General features: G+C 38.2%; 1 protein-coding gene across 1 annotated transcript in view; it reads right to left on the minus strand.

Annotated features, from left to right (window-relative positions):
• abcb6b (ATP-binding cassette, sub-family B (MDR/TAP), member 6b) overlaps positions 1 to 19943 on the minus strand; it is a 57317-nt gene that overhangs the window by 23180 nt on the left and 14194 nt on the right. Inside the window, exons 3-13 of the mRNA XM_038301375.1 lie at positions 13210 to 13302; positions 13047 to 13123; positions 9792 to 9907; positions 9585 to 9706; positions 7391 to 7500; positions 7007 to 7072; positions 6727 to 6852; positions 5833 to 5909; positions 5210 to 5273; positions 1873 to 1958; positions 547 to 604 (exon numbers count right to left, since the gene is read on the minus strand). Of these exons, the coding sequence (XP_038157303.1) occupies positions 547 to 604; positions 1873 to 1958; positions 5210 to 5273; positions 5833 to 5909; positions 6727 to 6852; positions 7007 to 7072; positions 7391 to 7500; positions 9585 to 9706; positions 9792 to 9907; positions 13047 to 13123; positions 13210 to 13302 (995 nt within the window). The remainder of the gene's footprint in view (positions 1 to 546; positions 605 to 1872; positions 1959 to 5209; positions 5274 to 5832; positions 5910 to 6726; positions 6853 to 7006; positions 7073 to 7390; positions 7501 to 9584; positions 9707 to 9791; positions 9908 to 13046; positions 13124 to 13209; positions 13303 to 19943) is intronic.

A 19943-nucleotide genomic window follows, 5' to 3' on the forward strand; every position in this document is an offset into this window, starting at 1 on the left:
CAAAATTCATTGGAGAGAAAAGGAAAAATGGATTTCCATTTTTCTTTATCAAAATTAGCAAACTACATGCTGCCTTTCCATTCAGTTCATACTTTGTGAATCTGCTTTTATATTAAGCTACATGAGCTTGAGGTCTATTGAAGTATGTTTACCAGGCAACTTTGTCACATCTATTTTTTTAATCTATGTTGCAAAATTATTTATGCTCAGTCAGATTAGGGAGATATTAATTAAATAGATTAATTAAAAAGCTTTCATGTTGACATATTTACAAGAGATGTATGGCAGTATTTATGCTATCAACATTCACAAAAATATGAAAAAATACATTTAATTATGATACTTATTTTCACTTGATCAACAAAGTATTTTTGAACTGAATTAAAAACTGAATGCACCAATGTTGGTATCAGTTTAATACCTTTAAAAGGTATCAAACTTTTTAAGCAATGGGGTAGATAAAAAGAAATCAATTTCTTTTTTTATTTGGATGGAAACTTGATGCTGTAGACAGGGCTGTGTAGATGTGTTGTCTTACCAACATACCAGTGCAACAGTCTGTCCAGCTTCCACACTAAATGTCACATTGGTCAGAACCTCTGAACTGAAAACAATATAGGAACAACAAAAACAATTATTAGTCAGATTTATTATAAGATAAAATGATTAATCAAGAAACAATTTAAATAGTGTAGCATGACCTCATGGACCTTCCATTATCCCCTTTTGAAGCTCATTAAAAACTCTATTTCACTAACAAAATACATAAAAGCGATGACAAGAAAACACCAGAAAAGTTTAAACTTGATCATAACGATGCAGTTATTTATACAAAAAAAAAAAAAACATAAAGCTGCTCCATAAACCTTTTATATTAAAGCAACAACATAATAAAGTATGGGTGTTTTTTTCTTTACCAAAATAATTACAACATATACCTCTGCTTCCAACTGTTAGATTAATATCCTAATTATCACTCGATTAAATACAAAAAAAGGAGACAAATAATGATTTAAAATAAAAAAAAATTACAGTAAAATAAATTAAATTGTGATTGAAACGGCTACTTGATCACCATAAACCAGTCAGAACTCTGGTTTCAGCAAACAGATTCTTTGCCCACTCAATTTAATGATCAATCAATAAACCAGTCAATTTATTTAAGTGTAATGATTTTAAATCAAAGCTTTTCAAAGAAATTTATTAATTCCAACGTCTGGACCACATTGTTTTAGAACAGAGGTCTCAATGAACACTCGGGATAGGAAATGGGCAACGTTGGAAGGGGCTCCTAGACCATGAGCATCCAACTTGGTGGAAGGCTGCCATCTTTAGTGATTTCACCAGTGCAAAATGGATAAAATAACCCTAAGAGTTAAAGCTTAAGACTCAACTTAACCCTCATGGTTTCATGGAAGAGAATGCAAACTGAAGTTCACCACTCTGGCAGTGATGTACTGTAGGTAGTAACATTATGCTATATTGCAATATTAATATGTATTAATGTGTGCTAACCTATTGACTTTTTACAAGTTTTTACATGTTTTGTTTCACCTTATGAAAGGTTAAATGCTCTATTAGTGTCTCTAAAATAGGAAGAATATATATAATTAAAGACTGACTCCATTAACATGGTGTTAAAGAGGTTGTCTTAGATCTGCTCCAACAAACCCACCCTTACTTGAAAAAGGGTGGAAGTTTGTTATAATTGATATTGAACTCTATTCAGCTCTTTAAATATCACTAGGATTGATAAAGTATATTTGTATTGGAAGGAATTGAATTGAAGCAGTTACTTTCCTCAGATAAATAAACTTTTCAGAACGGGCTAAAATTATTTGTTTAACTGTTATTATTTAACTGGATACAAACCCAGGGACATAGCCAAAACAGACTTTGTCGAATTCCACCTGCCCTGCCGTCAGCTGCAAGTCCTGAGCCTCTTCAGCATCTTCAATCTATGAAGAAAGAGTACAGAAGGAAAGAGACTGAATCAAGACTTTTGACTGCATGAAGAAAAGGGTTTGCCTCCTCTTATGGCATCTACCAAAACGTAGAAACTTTTTCAACTATTAGGTTTCTCTGCTACGTGCAGTCCTGGACTCTGTGGGAAATGGAGCTCCTGTGGTTATGCTTTTTGCAAAATAAACCAGAATCCTAAAGCAGATGTGTGTTCAAACTAAGCTTGGTTCTACTGGAGATACACAATATTACTGTTAAATGGGAAATGTCGTTATATCTTTACCGGTGTTGTTTTTGTCAACAATGACAATGACAAATTTACTTCGTTGATGCTCCTCCCATCTAAACAAGGATGTTTGATGACGAAAACATGACGAATCATGGCTGTGAGTTTTTGCCGATGAGACGAGATTGAATAAAATATTTAGCGGGTTGTCTGTCAGACGTTTAAAATGCATCATTGTGCTGTAATCTGTTAGACAGGCTAAGCAGTATCAGCTGTGTTGCTGCATCCTGTTTGGTCATCCTGCCCACCTGGCATGCAGCGGTGCACGTTCTGCATGACCACAGATGAACCATGGCAACAGGGGTTGGGGGGGATAATCTGACAAACATTGCTCTTCCAGCTGTGCTTGTGCCGAAAGGTGCACACAATGATGGTTCGCTCTCAGCAGTATGGCTCCTCCTGCACTCGCTACTTAATAAACTAGATGTGTCTGATCATCCTCTGCAAAACATTAAAAATCCTTTTGTCTAACTATCAAGATTGTATTCCTTCCAGCTAAAAAGAGGTGATGCTAAACCTTCTTTAATTTCTACCAAAAGGAATCCCTAAATTATACCCAAAGCAAATATTTAATTGCATACTGTTTATTTTTAGATAAAGACCCAGATGAAAAGGTACATAGATATTGGAATATTTCTATCTCATAGTTCTTGTTTGTATCTATTTGAATATTCCAACATTTTAGTTAACATTTTGAAATTTAGTTCCTGGCCTGGGGTCTTTCTGCATGGAGTTTTAATGTTCTCCCTGGGCATGTGTGGGTTCTCTCTGGGTACCCCGGCTTCCTCACACAGTCCAAAAATGACTGTTATGTTAATTGGCTCCTCTAAATTCCCCTTAGGTATGAGTGCGTGCGTGAATGGTTGTTTTTCCTGTTGCCTGCGATGGACTGGCGACGTGTCCAGGTTGCACCTTGCCTCTCGCCCGTAGACTGCTGGAGATAGGCATGAGCACCCCTTCTGACCACACTTAGGATAAGTGTGACAGTGGATGGATGGATACATTTTTCCAAGCCAAAAAGAGTGTGAGTGAGTATGGTAACTCATCCTGGAAGTGCTAAATCACATAAAATCGGGAAGTAGCGTGAAAAGTTGTTGAAGTGCACATGCTTTTCTTTCTTACACGATAACCCAGAGATGACTACCTGGGTACCCTGACTTCCCCTCATAGATTCAAATATGTACAGTATGTTGCCTGACATTGCCCACATATGTTTCTACTTAAATATTGAAATTATTCAGCTTTTGTTTCCCCACTTAACATTTTGACTGTAGTTTGACCTTTTTTTTGGTTTTGTTTTTCAGTTCCTTCATCCATTTCACTCTTGTCTGGCTGCACTCTCTTCAAGCTTCCCAAGCCAAGGAAACGGAGCTGCTCTGTTTTTAAGGTGCTTAAACACTTTTGTCTACATTCATGTGGCTGTTTACCATATCAAGAGCCTTTGAATTAACAAGCCTTTAGTGACACTGAAGGAGGATGCCTTTTCCCACAGAAGCACACATGCACAAACTGAAGCACGCTCAGACTTGAGAGGCAGGTTGGCCACAAATACACACAAACACAAAAGCTTGCTGACCAGCCTGTGAACTGACTTCTGACTGTAAATGTTGTTTTTTTGTTTGTTTTGTTGTTTTTGTTTTTCAGGCTCACCAGCAGTCATTTGGGTCACTTCGGATTCAGTTTTCTTTTAATCTGAATAAATCAGTAGCGGTATTCCATTTAACTGATCTGATTACAATCATGTGACCAAATGTGTCCAAAAAATGTCACTGACAATTGTATTATCTAAATGACCTGTTAAGTGAGTTAAGATGTTAATATATTGGCTTCTCTTCAAAGCAACAATTGTAACTTTTAGCTACTAGAGGCGCTAGACTTGTAACTTCCTGGAAAGCAACTTGTATTACAGTAATGTCAAAAAATTAAAAGGTCTTCCTCTGTTTTTTGGAAACTAATAACAAGCTATTTGATTGAGAAATGATGGAATTCGTTGTACAGACAAGGCCGCTTCACTACTCCAGATGAAATCCTACATTAGAGAGCTAAAAATACCAGCCTGATCAATTGAGTGTCTTGTCAATTTTTTTGCCACACAGCAACTTTTAGCTTAAGGAGCGACATGTTTAAGAAAAAGACTGCCCTAAAGCAGTGCTCTAAGTCAAGTTTTTGGGGAAAGCAGACTGCACAGTGCACTGTTTTCATTGAGTTCTGTATATTGACCCGAAAAATCCTTAAATATATCTAAAAATAAGCTAATACTGTAGTAAGAAGTTATGTAGTGTTGCTTTAATAATTTCTTTATCAGGAAAGTAACATGAAAAAGCTTGTTTTAAAAAAAAACTTCTCAAGTTATGTTTTAGGTCATATTTGCAGGTATTTTTGTTAAAGATTTGCAAAGTTTATGCAGTTAGATATTCAAGTTTAAAATGTATCTTTGATTTTTATCAATCAGAGTTACCCACTCGAATGGCTAACTCTCAAATGAGATGTATCTAAAATGTTATTTTCTCCACAAATGTCTAAAGAATGAGACACCTTTCTTCATTTGAGGACTCTAAGTAAATAAAACAACCACTTATTTTTGAATTGTCTCAGTGAAGGGCCTCTTATGTCTCCGCTAAGATGAGGTTTATGAATTGGTGCTATATAAAGAAATTTAATTGGATTGAACTGAATTTAATTGATGTTTTTTTCTTTTCTTTTTTCTAATACTTGTTGAAATACAGCAACGATTGATACACAGACCTACACAAGGGTAGGGGATATAAGAATGACGCGGTTTCCTACACATCAGTGCAGGAATAATAAAACTTGCTGTGTTTACAGCAAAATTATAGTTAAATTTTTAGAAAAAGTTATGAAAACAATTATATATAAATGATATCAGAATAACACATAGAGCAGATATTACATGACCAGGAATATAAGTTGAAAACCAGTTGCCTTTGTACCGTTACTTACCTCTCTGTGCTCTCCTAGTAGAGCCAGCATGTTTTCCATATCAATGAGTCCACTCTGAATTAACCTGCAGACACGTAGAGCAGCACTGGTTTTAAAATTGTTGATTTTTTCTTTCCTATATCATAAACTCATCTAAAAAATAGAAAGGCACAGCAAATGATCTATTTATTAGTTACACTCAGAAGTGGCAAAAAACCCCACAAAAAAACTGTACTTAAATCAGAATAAACCATCTGATATTTCAAAATTACAATTTCCCCATTGTGGGACAATAAAGGGTCCTGTTTTATTTACCCAGAAAAAGTAACCTAACTAATGACACAAGTAAGAGTAAACTTTGATTTATATTTATAATCTGTATACAAATAAAAACATTGTTTTATATACCCTTTGTTCCTGACTTTTAAAACATCTCTAACTCAAGCCTCACGGTCCAATTATTTTCCCCTGTTCTCCGTGCAACCAGGACAGCCCAAAACCTAAACATGAGACCTACTGTAAATGGACTTTAAGTGGATGATCTGTTATTGGAATACATGGTGGAATACATGGTCTACATGGTGAAATATTTTAATGTGGTGAATGTAACATCTATCTAAACATTTATTCAACTATTTGCACACCTGTAGTAGGTCCCAAACCAATTTAGAGGAATATACAACTGGATGATATAGGTTCCAAACAGAACATAGTCTCCAACCTGCAGGGGGAGAAAAAAAAACATTCTGTAAAGAGAATGACCAAGTTCAGACCAGCAATAAGGAGAAAGCAAATGTCATGAAGTTACAGCAAACTACCCTCTTAATGGAAAATCCTTCTCTCCCCTTTTCATTACTTTGAATTTTTTTAACAACCTCTCTTGCTTTCTTTCCTTTTTACCATTCCCTCCCACCTTTCCATGGTCAGAGAAGATCCTGTTCAAGTTTTTCATTAACTGAAGCGATGATACACCCCTTAGGAGAGTAAATCTGGCACTTGGACAACAAGTCTGAATTCTACACTGCCAGACAGAATATAACGGAAAAGTTAAATATATATTACCATAAATCAGGTATATTTGTATCTGTCATAATTAGGGCTGGGACATAAAAAAATAAACGCATTTTAATCGCACACCATAACGTATTTATGTCGTTCAGCAGTAGAACGGCCAGACAGAAATAGAAGAAGAACCGGAAGAGCTGGTTTTAACTACAAGGAGAGACAACCATGGAAGAATTAGAAGAAGCAGATGAAAACATTTTAGTTGGCCCCGTGCATGGGAAATTTGGTTTAATTTAGTTTTAAAATACACGATGGGAGAGTCGATAAGAGCGTTGTCATATGTAAAATAAACAAATAATATTTTGTTGATAAAGCTTATGTATTGTCATCCAAAACCCATGTGGAAAAAGTAACTTCTTGCTGTTTCCAAGTCAGGTATTTATATGCGATTAAAATGTGATTAATTACGATTAATTAGTTTTACGGCCATGCAATTAAAGATTTTAATCGAGTCCCACACCTAGCTTTAATACCTGAAACTGTTTCTGAGAGACCATGTAGGAACAGAGCAGAGATCCAGCAAGCAGTCCTGATCCGATGATGATGTTCTGTGCCTGATTAAGCAAAGCCAGAGAAGCTGAGCTCTTCCATTCACTCCTCTAGACAGAAAAACGGTATGTTTTCAAACAAAATAAATACTTTTGTTCTTTATTCTAAAAGAACAAACTGAACACACGCATTCAGGACATGACATGACATAAACACATTAAAATTATGCTGGTAAAACATCAATAAATAGTAATATTGAACTACCTGATAATTTAAAATAGCCTCATTGAAGCAGTGGACTTCATAATCTTCAGAATTGTAATATTTTACCTTTAAGGGATATGAAACATATTTAAAATTAATGTTCAATCTGGTTTGTTTATAAATAGCTTCAATTCACAACACATGTCATCTTAAGACAGTTTACACGGACAGTTCAGTCGGATCATACAGTCAGATTCAACATTGTTTTTTTTATTAAAGGAAAGCCAGCTGATTGCATCAAGTCATTGACTCCACTGCAATTCCTCAGCAGTATCAAACAATATGGGAAGTTAAACAAACTTGTTTCAGAGTTATTTAACCAGAAATGGATCATTTCAGCTTGCATCTTTGTTCTGCAATTACTCATAATTGTTTGGTAACTACCGTCTCAAAGTTGAGCAGTGAGTCTATCGCTATGGATTTTGCATTGTTGTCCTGGTTGTTCATCTCTCTCCTGTATTTAGTTCTCCACTCTGTGATCAAAACAGTACAAGCTGCAAAGGAGAAAAAAATGATACTTAATTTAACATACAAACCATCATAATATTCATCCTCTATAGAAAGTAGAGTTTATACTTAATTTATAGACAGGTAATTTTGACCAGTAAGGTTAAGCAAGCCCATGTGGTCCAAAACACAGAGGATCCAACAGCCTGCTGATAAACACTTGTTAATGAGCAGGCCTTTATTGCAGAAGGGCTGTTTGGATATTATATATATATATTCATGATTCCTATTGAAATTGGAGTGGTGGCTTGTACTCCTGTCGTTTTATGCTGCAAAGGCTATTTTCATTATTCAGATACATCTTTCCCTCCTTGAACCATCACCTCAGGGTAGTGGAGGGGCTTCATTGCCTGGATGATCTTTGAGGCTATGTTGTCGGGGGGTTAAATGCCCCTGTCATGGTATCTTAAAGCAAATAGTCTCAGGGGGACAGGTCAAAAGGAAAGCGGTTCACAAAGCCCACATGATGACAAAAAAATCGAGGCACATGACATCTTCTGGTACGGCAGAGATGGGACCACACCCTTGAGCGCCTGGTGGCCGGGTCCTTCCTTGTGGGAACGGGCGGGGCCCAGCCCCAAGGTGTTACTCTACTCAATCCCCCAGTGGGCTCACCAGCTGAGGGGGAACCATGAGAGACTTGAGCAAAGGGGATTGGGTTTCAGTGGCTAAGGCAACCCAATATGCGTTGCTTACACTGTCTTCACGGACAGGGCATGTCACCTTACTGGGATGGGAAAATGTGCTTGTGCCGGAGTTGGAAGCGATACTGGCCGGACATAGATGGGCTCTTCTCCACATGTATCATGGGCTCTTGAATCCAGCTCCTTGACAGAGGCTGGACTCTCTTCTGCTCTGAAGTGGCCCATGGGGAGAGACCTAGAGCGGTCATTTTTGTCTCTCTAAGCTCAGCTGTCTTATGTTTGAGTTTACCCCAGTGAACTTTGCGTTTGTTATGGGGAAGGTTTCAGACTGTTGTTTCGGCCTATGGGCTGGAAGGAAGTACAGAGTACCAGGACTTCTTGGCATCCATGCGACGCCAATGTGGGAAATGACATTGACACCTGAAGGGGCATGATCGGGAGGAACGGACCCTCAGCTCTGAACCCAAGTGGGGTTTCATTATTGCACTTCTATGTAAGTCAGTAACTTACATAGATGTGCAAAAATGAAATACCATTTACCACTTAAAGTCACGGATCGTCAACAATGAAAACCATGTTCAAGCTTAAAGATGTCAATGAGCAAAAACAGCAGAGAAGATCTTCGGGGCTCCTCTTTCCTCCATAAAAGACATTTCATCTCAGCACTGCAATGACCCCTCACACTCCCACAATGGACTTTTCCTCCCTGCTGCTCTCTGGGAAGAGGCTTTGCAGCATTCCATGCAGGTCCAGCAAATTCCGAAACAGCTTCTTTCCCTCTTTGCTCTGAACTTCCATATCGACATCTCAATCAGAACATCATATATTTTGATTAATTAATGGTAATAATTTGCTATCAATATCTATGTAAATACACTGCACTTTGCAGGATTGAGGGGCTCTAAATTAACTTCTCAAAAATTTTATTATATCACTTTTTATATTATTTAGTATTGAATATTAAATCATTTCTAAAAATGTGATCAATATAAAGCTCTTTAATTCATTATCTGATATTTCTGCAACCTTTCTTTCATTGTGAGCTTCTTTGCTCCGTCCAAATGTTCTAATGTGGAATAAAGAGATGGAAATTATAGATTCTTTGTTCTGATCATTCAGTTAATGAAAAAACATAATCAACTCATTAACTGTCTATTCAAATAACTGTCAGTCGCTGTCCAGTTGTGCTTAAAGTTAGACAACAGGTGTTTTTGTTTTTTTTCTTCAAACTAGCACAGGTTTCTGCCGTCTGTTCTGGAGAAAACAAAACTGGCAATAAAAAGATGGTATATTTTTTCCTACTCTTCCAGAGGAGAGTAGGCAAGTTTTAACTGAACTACTCTCTTTAACTTCTTGTATTGCAGAATTAAAGCATAAAGTTTTCTGTACTTAAAGATAGACAGAAAGTAAGCAAAGTAAAGACTTACTGAGATAGAGGACCATGCAGGTGAAAACAATGAGTCCAAACCAGATGTTGAAGTAAGACACAAAGTAAATAATTGCGATAATGATGTCAATGATGGTCGGGAGGATACTGAACAGGATGTAGCTAAGGATAAAACCAACCACATGTTGATCATTTTCAGCACTGCTGCATAATTTGACCTAAAGAGAAAAAGCTTCAACTGTCTCACCTTAGCAGATTATTGATGGAGGACATACCACGGTCGATGCTTCTTACCACATCACCAGTGCGCCTCTCCAGATGCCATCGTACAGACAATCCATGGAGGTGAGAAAACACACGGACCTTAGCCAAAAGGGAAAGTGAGCAAAGTGAAAAGTGTGAAGTGTTGTCTTCAGATTTGCTGGTAGTGTGCTTGTAATGTGATCAGAAAAACTTCCGTCATTCCCCTTTGAATAACATCGGCCATTCCAGTCCAGTCAAAGTTCATTAGGATGCCCACGTTCATTTTTAAAGAATATAAACCCTTAAAATATAGGATTTTATTGGATGTATGAATAGGCCTTCACCAGCTTTTAGGATTATTTAGACTTCACATTCTTTCTTTGTCCTCGTCTATAAGATTTGGGTTTGACGTAAACAATTGTAGAGTATACCTCAAATCCAAAGGTCCAGCGATATTTAGTAATTGTAGGCCTCTGAAACTTATCTTGTTTCTCATAAATGTTATTAAAAAGAGATCAAACAGCAGAAAAAGCATTTCTGCTGCTAACAATAAATGTACTTGTGGGTTTTTAATTATTATTTCTCCAAGGCTTTTGAGACAGTTAATCATTGTATTTTTCTCCAAAGAATAGTTACCTTTTTGTCTTCCTTTTATAGCATTTAAATGGTTATATTGTCATGTTTCAAAAAGACAAAACATTTGTTTGCATTTACTGTCCCACGTGGAACTATTTTGCTACCTTTGGTTTTTCTCATTTATGTTAATGACTTATCTAATGTCAAAAAGACTATGAGAACAAAAAAAAAACATTTATGTGACAGCAAACATGGTTCTAGGCAAATACATTGACATTAAACATTTAATTTAAGTGGTAAATAAAATCCGACCCCAGTACTCCTAGATATATTGATTAGAAGTAAAATTGAGAGATCAAATGTATTGTGTTAGTGCAAAAAATATTATAGCACTGGTCAAATTAGAGAGATTAGTCACTTGGTAGTAAACTGCTTATGGTCTATTATAGTTATAATATTGTAAATATAGTCCACGCAAGTTGTTTTTTTTTTCCCACTGCTGTGCCTAAAACTTTTGTTAACCAGATATATTTTGCCAGAAAAGTAGCACCACAAGATAAATGTTAATATTTGGCACCTTTGTTTAAGAAGGTTTAAATAAATATTTATAAAAGCAAACCCTGTAAAATTAATATTCTTTTTAGAAGGTTTTAAAACATCCCAGAAAACTACCGCTCAGGTGCATAATTATTTGATAGGTGAATTATTGAACGACACCCTACTAAACACTTCACTTTCATTGGTCATTTTTTTAAAGCCATGCAGAGGTGCCAAATTATGGAACACATAAACTGATATAGCTAGGAAGGTTCTCATTTCAAAGGTTTTAAAGCTAGTCTTAAAGAGACATTTTGCAATTTTTTATTTAGCTGTTTTAAATGCCCCTTTACAAATAAAACCTAATTTGATTAACAGACTGACACCTCAGTAGTTCAGCACCAATGCATCTATAAGAGTGTTGTCTATTTTCCTATTTTACATTTTACCTTGGGTCAGAAGTCCCCGCACTATTCTGACTCTTAAAAGAGGCGGTCGCATTTTCGTGCTGCTCTGCAACTCCCTGATGTCCCTACTCTGTCTCTGCTTTGCTGTGTCTTGTATTTTCTGAGCCCTCTCTTCATATCACCCGAACTGAAACAATGGATCTGGTCAACTGGTCTCTCAATGCAATTAATCAACTGGAAGACAGGGAAAAGGGGACCTGTCCTGTCCTACCGGGTCATATTTCGTGGCATACACCATGGACTTCCGGAAGGCTTGGAGGATGGTGTGTTTCACAATGCTGTCAGTGGAGGATATCAAAGATGTATGGATTTTTGGTTTTATGATACTCAGATTTCTCTTTTTTGGATTTGGAGGATACCTGATGTATCTACAATTGCAGAGGATGTCGGCTGCAATTTGGGCACAGATCAGGCTGCCGGCAGCGGTTGACACCCTTACACAGGCTGTGAACGAGCATGATTGGGGGATGAGCTGTATGCTGGGTGCGATTGAACGCAGGCTGGCTGCGGTGGTTTAACTCAAAGGTGAGATGGGATAATATCTTGGATGTGCACACTCGCTTCAAAGCGGAAAAGCCCAACAAATTTGGAAAATTGAATTCACCACGAAGAGCCAGCATGAAAAGACTCAAGGCTGATGGTAAATTCCTGTGCACCCATCTTTCAAAACAATAATTGTTATTCTGGATTCAGTCTTCCCCTTATCAAATACAACCAGGATGTTATGGTGAAAGGGCACAGAAGAACTGCTCCCCGCCTCCCCTATATGCGAACATCTGTGGATGCGTCCCTAACCGTTGATAAACTTCCATCTTATCAAAGACAATGGCCTGTTGACAGCGTTCACCGATAAATTGAACGCACTCATCATACACACTAATGTCTCAAATGTCAGATTGACTTCATGTGACTCCGCCTCCGATGTGACCCTCTGCTGAAATGTCTGTCTCTTGTCACATGTGCTTTTCTTGTGCTGAGGTTTTTTTGATACCTCAAACTGTATCCTGTGAAGGATAAAGTGTGAAATATGCTTTTTTTCCCCCTGACCTTCCCCAATGTGGCTCCTATCCTTCTACAAAGATTAAGGCAGCTGCCTACAGGCTGGGGCCCTCGGCAGCCGTAAGAACGAGCCAAAGGCAGTGTTCTTCGGCACGCATGGCCTCAGTAAACCATTCTTCCTCTCAGCCCCCCCCAAACCCAATGTATGCGATGAACGGTTTGTACTGAAACTGAAATCTGGATTGCAATGTAAATTGTAGTTGACAATGAAGTTGATTGATTGATTGATTGATTGATTGATTGATTGATTGTTCGGCGGATGTGATGTTAAGCGTGTTAACATTAAATGAGTCCAATCTAACAAACAATCAAAGCGTTATATTCAAGATGAATTTTGGGAATGCTAGCAAGCATCCATCTCAACTCAGAAACCAATAGCAACTACCAGTAAGGTGAAAAAAGTAAAAATACTACCTTGTTAAGTAGGAGCGCGAGCTAAGGAAGAAGAGCGATACAGTTCTGTGTTTTTGCCATAGGCGGCAGTATCATTACTAGACTCTGTAATGCCTCTTTAAATCATTTATTTTTCGGTCTGGTAAAAATCATGGATTTTAGATTGAACTGAATTGACCCTGTGATAGAAAATATATGGATAGAGGAACCCTGAAGAAAAGGTTCACCTGAACACCTCTGCTGGTAAACTGTTGAACTTTTATCCATAGGAATTGACGCAGGTTGCTAATGAAACCAGAAGTACCTGCAAGAACAACAAAAAGTCATTTTTGAAACAGTCTTTTGCTCATAATTTTTTTATTAATTCTTATAGCTTCGACTGACACTCACCTGCACCTCCTCCTTGTAGAAACTTTAGCAGTGTGAAGATACAGACAGTTGAAATTAATGAAGTCCAGGGACCTCCTGCGGAGAGCTCATTCACTGTAAACACAAACATACAAACATTGAATCTCCTCAGAATCAAATAACACTTGGATGCTTTAAGGAATAAAAAGATAGAAACCTACACTTGGCTACAGAAAGGCCAACCTACAGATAAAACCTGTCATAATTGGGGATATTTTTCCATTTTCACAACAGCAAAGTTTTTGTATATTTGCATTTAAATGAGATTTACATTTTTTGTTTTATCTAGAGCAGGGGTCACCAACGCGGTGCCCGCAGGCACCAAGAGGCCCTCAAGGACCACATGGGGTGCCCTCTTCGTCTTCTGAAAACAGAACAACTCACTCAGTGGGTTAAGTTTAATTTTGTTTTTTATTTTGTTGCTCTTCTTTTTAATCATTTATGTATTATTTCATCATGTTAACTATTTCATCATATTTCAGTGGTTTCAATATGACAATATTGAAAAGAAAATTAGAAATTAATAAAAGAATAAAATAAGAATAAAAATTTGTTTTTATGGATGATATTTACTGTAGGTGAACACTGATCCCTTTCAGTTCATAGGTCAGTATTGGTAGCCCTTCCTATGACTCGGTAGCCATGAAGTAGCCCTCAGCCTCAAAAAGGTTGGTGACCCCTGATCTAGAGTGACTCATTCCATATTTTAAAGGGGAATGCCTAAAAGGGCCCTTATACAGTCCTAACTTGAGGGTTCCTTGTCTTGCAGGCTATGCATTGTATAGAAACATAGTAGGGGGATCCAATAAGTAGCCCTTAGATAAATATGACATATTTTTTGTGCCAGCGACCTGAGCACACTGTAACTAGTCTAAATCCGCAGTGGAGCAGGTGTGCAGTTTGTAAATCTCACACCGACTTGCCTAACATGCGTCATTCCTCTTCTGTGCACACTCAGCTACAGCTTTAGTAGGTATAGTAACATATAGAGTGGAGCACACACATGGGCTCAGCTTTTACTGTGATTAACTGGATGTAGTCTCTTTCATCTCTTTGGCATAAAAACCTTCTCAGATATTGTTTGCTTAATTGTGTCTTTTACAACTACCTATGAAGTAAGGTTACTATTATAAAGTATTTATATCTCTTCTGTATGTCTTCTTCTGTGTTCTTGAAGCCCTTGTCAGAATTAGCAGAAGGTCACTCTAACTGAGCCTGCTTCTGATCTGCTTTAGGTTTTTTTGGGGTAAAAGGGAGTATTTCCTCTACACTGTGCCTCCAAGCATGCTCCATGTTAGGGATTGTTGCAACAACACAATGCAAGCGGATATCGACCATCTCTCTTTTCTCATCTATTAGGGAGAAAATCATGCAAAGTCATTCACTGGATGCAACCAGGTGGGGTTCCTAGATAGAAAAAGATATAACCAATCTGTCTGTCATGAGGACATGTTGCTCATTGGGGCAATTTCACCAATTTACAGCACACATTAAAAGACAATGGCCATTTCTCAATTCACAGGAAGGCGAGTAAAGTATGGACTCGGGAGAACGGGAGCTTGCAAAATAAATCTGGGTCAACTGGAACATAATCATGCTCTTGAAATCACAATATTCAAAGCTTGTCTGAAGCTGCATTTCTACTGCTGTTATTAGTAGTCTCTAGATTATGATAAATTATTACTTTTTCATTTAGTTGGGGAATAATGATTAACACAGAAAGATTAAACACAAATACAATGAAAGTTTGGCCAAAAAAAAAACCACTTTGCCGAGAGAAGGCTGCTGCAGAAAGGCTAATAATAGCCCTGGCTATGGTTGGCCTCTGAGCACCACTTCTTGCCACGGTCCTCTCAACATGTGAACTTCTTTTTACTATGCAGTAAATCAGTAAATGGGCCAATACAGCAAAGCTTAAAAGTATAAAAGACTGAACACTCCGGTTGCATCTGGTTGCATACGTCTTTTTGGGCTCCGTTCAGATTTTTTTTTTTCTGTCACAGTCTCACATATAGAGAGGCTCTGACTGGGCAGCATGGGCACATCTGCACAGATCGTTTTCTACTTCTGTCTCTGTGCCACACAAATGAAAACAATTTCCCACTTTTACTCTGACATATTATGAAAAGTTATGAAAAAAAGCTATAAAACAAAAACCCCACTTAACAAGTCTGTGCAGCATCTCAAACCAGAACAGATAGAGAATGTTCATATGCCCATATTAAAAACGCAATGAGATCCATATCTAAAGAAAAGAAACATAAATGCTGTAGGACTTTTTCCATGCTGACTGAGGCAGACGGGGGATTCTCAGAGAGAGATCTGTGAAGTTTATTCAAGTTTTTCTCCCTTTTTTCATAAAGAGGTGAGAGAGATGCGCCATGCTTACCTGCTCTGTCTGCCACTCGTCATTTTTTTTATGTTTCAATCATGTGTTTTTGCACGAGTCTGTCCCACTTACTATATACAAGATGTGTGACTCCAAAACCCCGTGTGATTAACAGATTTAATTTTGCATTTTCCCCCAAAGCAGATGTGTTTTACTTTATAACCGTGTCTCTGCTCTTGTCAGACCCATGAAACTGCTGCTGATTACTGCATAGTCTGACTAAAATGGGCCTGGGGTCTAACTCGGTAGGACCTACGGAGAACCCTTGTGTAAAATCGTGTTGGGTGTGATCATCCCCATTGACTTTCAATTAGCCCTACACGCCACGACTTCCTCCGACATGATTTTCTCTTAGATCAGACACAAAATAGGATTGCATGTGTGCTCTTGCCTCAAATTATCTTAAAATGTACTATTGTGAAACAACGGCAAGAAAAAAATGAATTTTTATCTTAATACTCTGAAAGCTCTACTGCTGCAGTGCATGCTGGGACAGCTGTCAGTTTGGAGAACACAAAGTGATCTAAGTGTTTAAGTAGGATGCCAGTCTAAGCTTGGGCTTAGATTCTGAAGGGCCAGTGTCCAACCACTTTTAGAAATGTCTCTGCTTGAACACACTTTATTCCAGTATGGGTTCATTAGCAGAGCTAAACTGCTTGTTACTATTAGTCATTTGATTTGGGTGTGTAGAGCAAGGGACACATCTAAAACCTTTGTTCTTTAGGGTTTCTTCGTTATTAAAGGGAGATTTCCTCTCAAGTGCTTTGCATGCATGCTTGGTGTGAGGGACTGCTTTAGAGTGAATGATACAATGCAAGCTAATATCATCACCACAAGCACATCAAGGAGGAGCGTTGCCTGGTAGGTCAATGACTTTAAGGAAATCAGCTTGTTTTCCTTCGAAAGAAAATCTTTACTAATCTGACTCTAGATTTTTTGTATTGTTTCTGTAAAGTGCCTTGAGATGAACTGTGCTATGAATACTAGTTGGAGCTAAATATATAGATTGAATTGAACTGAGTTAAAAGTTGCAGGATAACAGCCCTGAAGGATTTGAGTTTGAGAGGCCTGCTCAAGAGGTTCTAGATTTTGAAATTGGATACTTTCATTACAGCTCTTATACTAAAACCTAAAGATGAGATGATGACCTATCTGACAAAAGCAAAAGTGCATTTTAAATAATAAGGAAGCAAACTCCTCCACATGCTAATGTTTTTGCATAATCAAAGTATTTCTCTAGTGCTGTCAAGGCTCTAGTGCTGTGACTGAAAGGCATCAAAAAGAAATGATTTTACCTGCCGTCCCTCTCAGGGTTCTACATGGGTTCTGCTGCACTCAATAAAACTTAAACAAACAATTTGGTAATCGTAACATTTTTATTTTAAATTATACATTAGAGACTTGTGTAAGAACAGGACTTATTGCCATATACACAGCAGAAAACGAAGTTCTACATGTGAATGGAAATGTTGGGGATTCTGTTCTGTGTAGCAGAAAATCGTCTTTGGCATCCGAGGCTCTTGTCACAGCTTACATTAATAGGTATCTGACTGTTTGAGATTTCCTCTTCAACTATTGTCCCACATTCAAATTCCACCTTCATTTGTCTTTTTTCATTTTTTATATGCATGAAAACACTAAATGGGCTGAGTCATAAACCAAAATATCAGAAGGTCTCTGGATGTTTCTTGGACAAAACTTGCAAAAGTCTTAATCAGCTCAATATTAGTGTTTAAGAGATGAACTATAAGAACAAAAACAGGGTATACAGAAGAGCTCAGCATAGCTTCAAAGTTACTCAACTTCTTAGTTTAACCACAGCAATGGCAGTGGACATAGGTCTGTTAACATCACAGTTAGTACCTATTCAGGTCCAATCATACCTACTTATGAGCAGGGATAAAAAAAAATGCCAAAACTTGTACAGTAAATACATGATGGAAATGCTCACAAAGCGGGCAGAGTGGAATAAATCGGACCAAGTGGAGCCAATGAAAGGGGGTTATGGAGACCCTGATACGCAACATAAAAGCTGTATCATCACAGTCCTACTAAAGCCCCCTTTACAATACTCTCTGAAAACCGATCGGTGCCAAGCATGGATCAGTTAACAGTGCAGAGCTCTGTTCCTTACGACCGTTTACACACAACACTAGCATGGTTCCTGGCATCCTAGTGGCTATCTACGGTACTAATGCTCTAGAGGGAAACAAGCAAACCAACATGGCGGTGCCCATAACATTCAGGAAGTCTGCGGAGAGTCAGGCAAATAAGGCAGCCTTTGGTGAATTGCTTTGGCAGAGTCTGCTTTTGGGCAGTGGATACGACAAACGATAGTCTAATCTGGGCTTACAGACGCAGGGAACAAGTACAGACGTTGATGTTCATCACACTGTTAAGCAGCATAATCACTGATGAGGCTGACTGTAAGGAGATGATGCGGTCTGCTCATGCACTCTTTGTTATCTGAGAACTGTGCCAGAACTGAACCCGGTCCGAGCCATACTGATGAACTAGTACCATGCTAGCGTGGATTGGTTGTGTCTGGCACGGTCCGTTTCCGTTCTCCGTACCATTTACACTCAACAGTTATCTTTGTTTGCTTTTGCTTGGACCGATCTCGGCATGGTTTCAGAAGGGTAGTGTAAATGTGGCTTAAGACTAACAAAGCAAGACAACAAAAGGCAATAACCTTTGCTAACCAATGTAACAAAAGACGAATTGTACTGAAGGATTTAGGCTGAACTATTCACATTTTAATCTGGATTCTGTCAATTTTCCATAAACAAACCAAAGCCATTTCTTCTGAAATAAAACTGCTCAGACACATAGTAACTCTGTTCTGCTCTATTGATAGAGTCTTATTCACACTCATTACCATTTCGTACCAGTGCTGGGAATCACATTGAGAAAAAGAAATGAAAAGACTTAATATGGAAAAAGAAGACAGATAAACGGACTAGACACACTGATAAAAGAAGTTGGCGATATGAAGATAGAGGGGTATAGATAAAAACAAAAGTCCTTCATCTATATTCAAAGTTTCCAGTGGGGGGTATTTTCAGTTCTCTGGCTTCATGTCCTGAAGTCAGAGACCTTGAGACAAAAACCCTGTTGTACTGGTGTGTTAACTCCACAAAAAGGAGTCTAATGCTGGCTAAGCATGACTGGCAGGATGGGTGACCTCACTAAGAACCTTCAGCACACACTCGCAACAACCTCATATACACACAGACACACACACCCACACAGACAAACTCATCAAGATAGAGCTCTCAGCCTTTTTCTTCATACACCATTTCTCCTATTTTGATCCAAATATGAAATATCTGTTTTATTGAAAGGAAACAGCAGCTAAAGAAAAATTTGTCAAGGCTTTCTCTGAAAGGAGACTTATGGATAGATGCCTTGTGAAACAAATAGATCTCTATGGGTAGGAAGAGGCCTGGGGAGACCTCACCAACCACTGCATCCCTTTCCCTATAACAAATGTTTTTTCTTTCTCAGTAAGTCTGAATTTACATATCTTCTTTTAGTAAAGGTCATGAATTTGTTACCTTTCTGTGAACTAACTAACTAGACTGACTAACTATAACTTTTTAAAATATTTGACTTACCCTAAACAATTTTTTCACACTTGCTCCCTGCTTGCTTGTATCATTCTTACTTCTACCTTCTTATCTCTTAGTCAGTTGTACAAAACTAAACTTTTCAAGGATGGTCTTGCTAGAATACTTGTCAAATACACTCACCGGGCCCCTTTATTAGGTACCCCATGCCAGTACCGGGTTGGACCCCCTTTTGCCTTCAGAACTGCCTCAATTCTTCGTGGCATAGATTCAACAAGGTGCTGGAAGCATTCCTCAGGGAGTTTGGTCCATATTGACATGATGGCATCACACAGTTGCCGCAGATTTGTCGGCTGCACATCCATGATGCGAATCTCCCGTTCCACCACACCCCAAAGATGCTCTATTGGATTGAGATCTGGTGACTGTGGAGGCCATTTGAGTACAGTGAACTCATTGTCATGTTCAAGAAACCAGTCTGAGATGATTCCAGCTTTATGACATGGCGCATTATCCTGCTGAAAGTAGCCATCAGAAGTTGGGTACATTGTGGTCATAAAGGGATGGACATGGTCAGCAACAATACTCAGGTAGGCTGTGGCGTTGCAACGATGCTCAATTGGTAACAAGGGGCCCAAAGAGTGCCAAGAAAATATTCCCCACACCATGACACCACCACCACCAGCCTGAACCGTTGATACAAGGCAGGATGGATCCATGCTTTCATGTTGTAGACGCCAAATTCTGACCCTACCATC

Source organism: Cyprinodon tularosa, unplaced genomic scaffold (assembly GCF_016077235.1).
Source record: "Cyprinodon tularosa strain WSP-4 unplaced genomic scaffold, ASM1607723v1 ctg467, whole genome shotgun sequence".
NCBI lineage: Eukaryota > Metazoa > Chordata > Actinopteri > Cyprinodontiformes > Cyprinodontidae > Cyprinodon > Cyprinodon tularosa.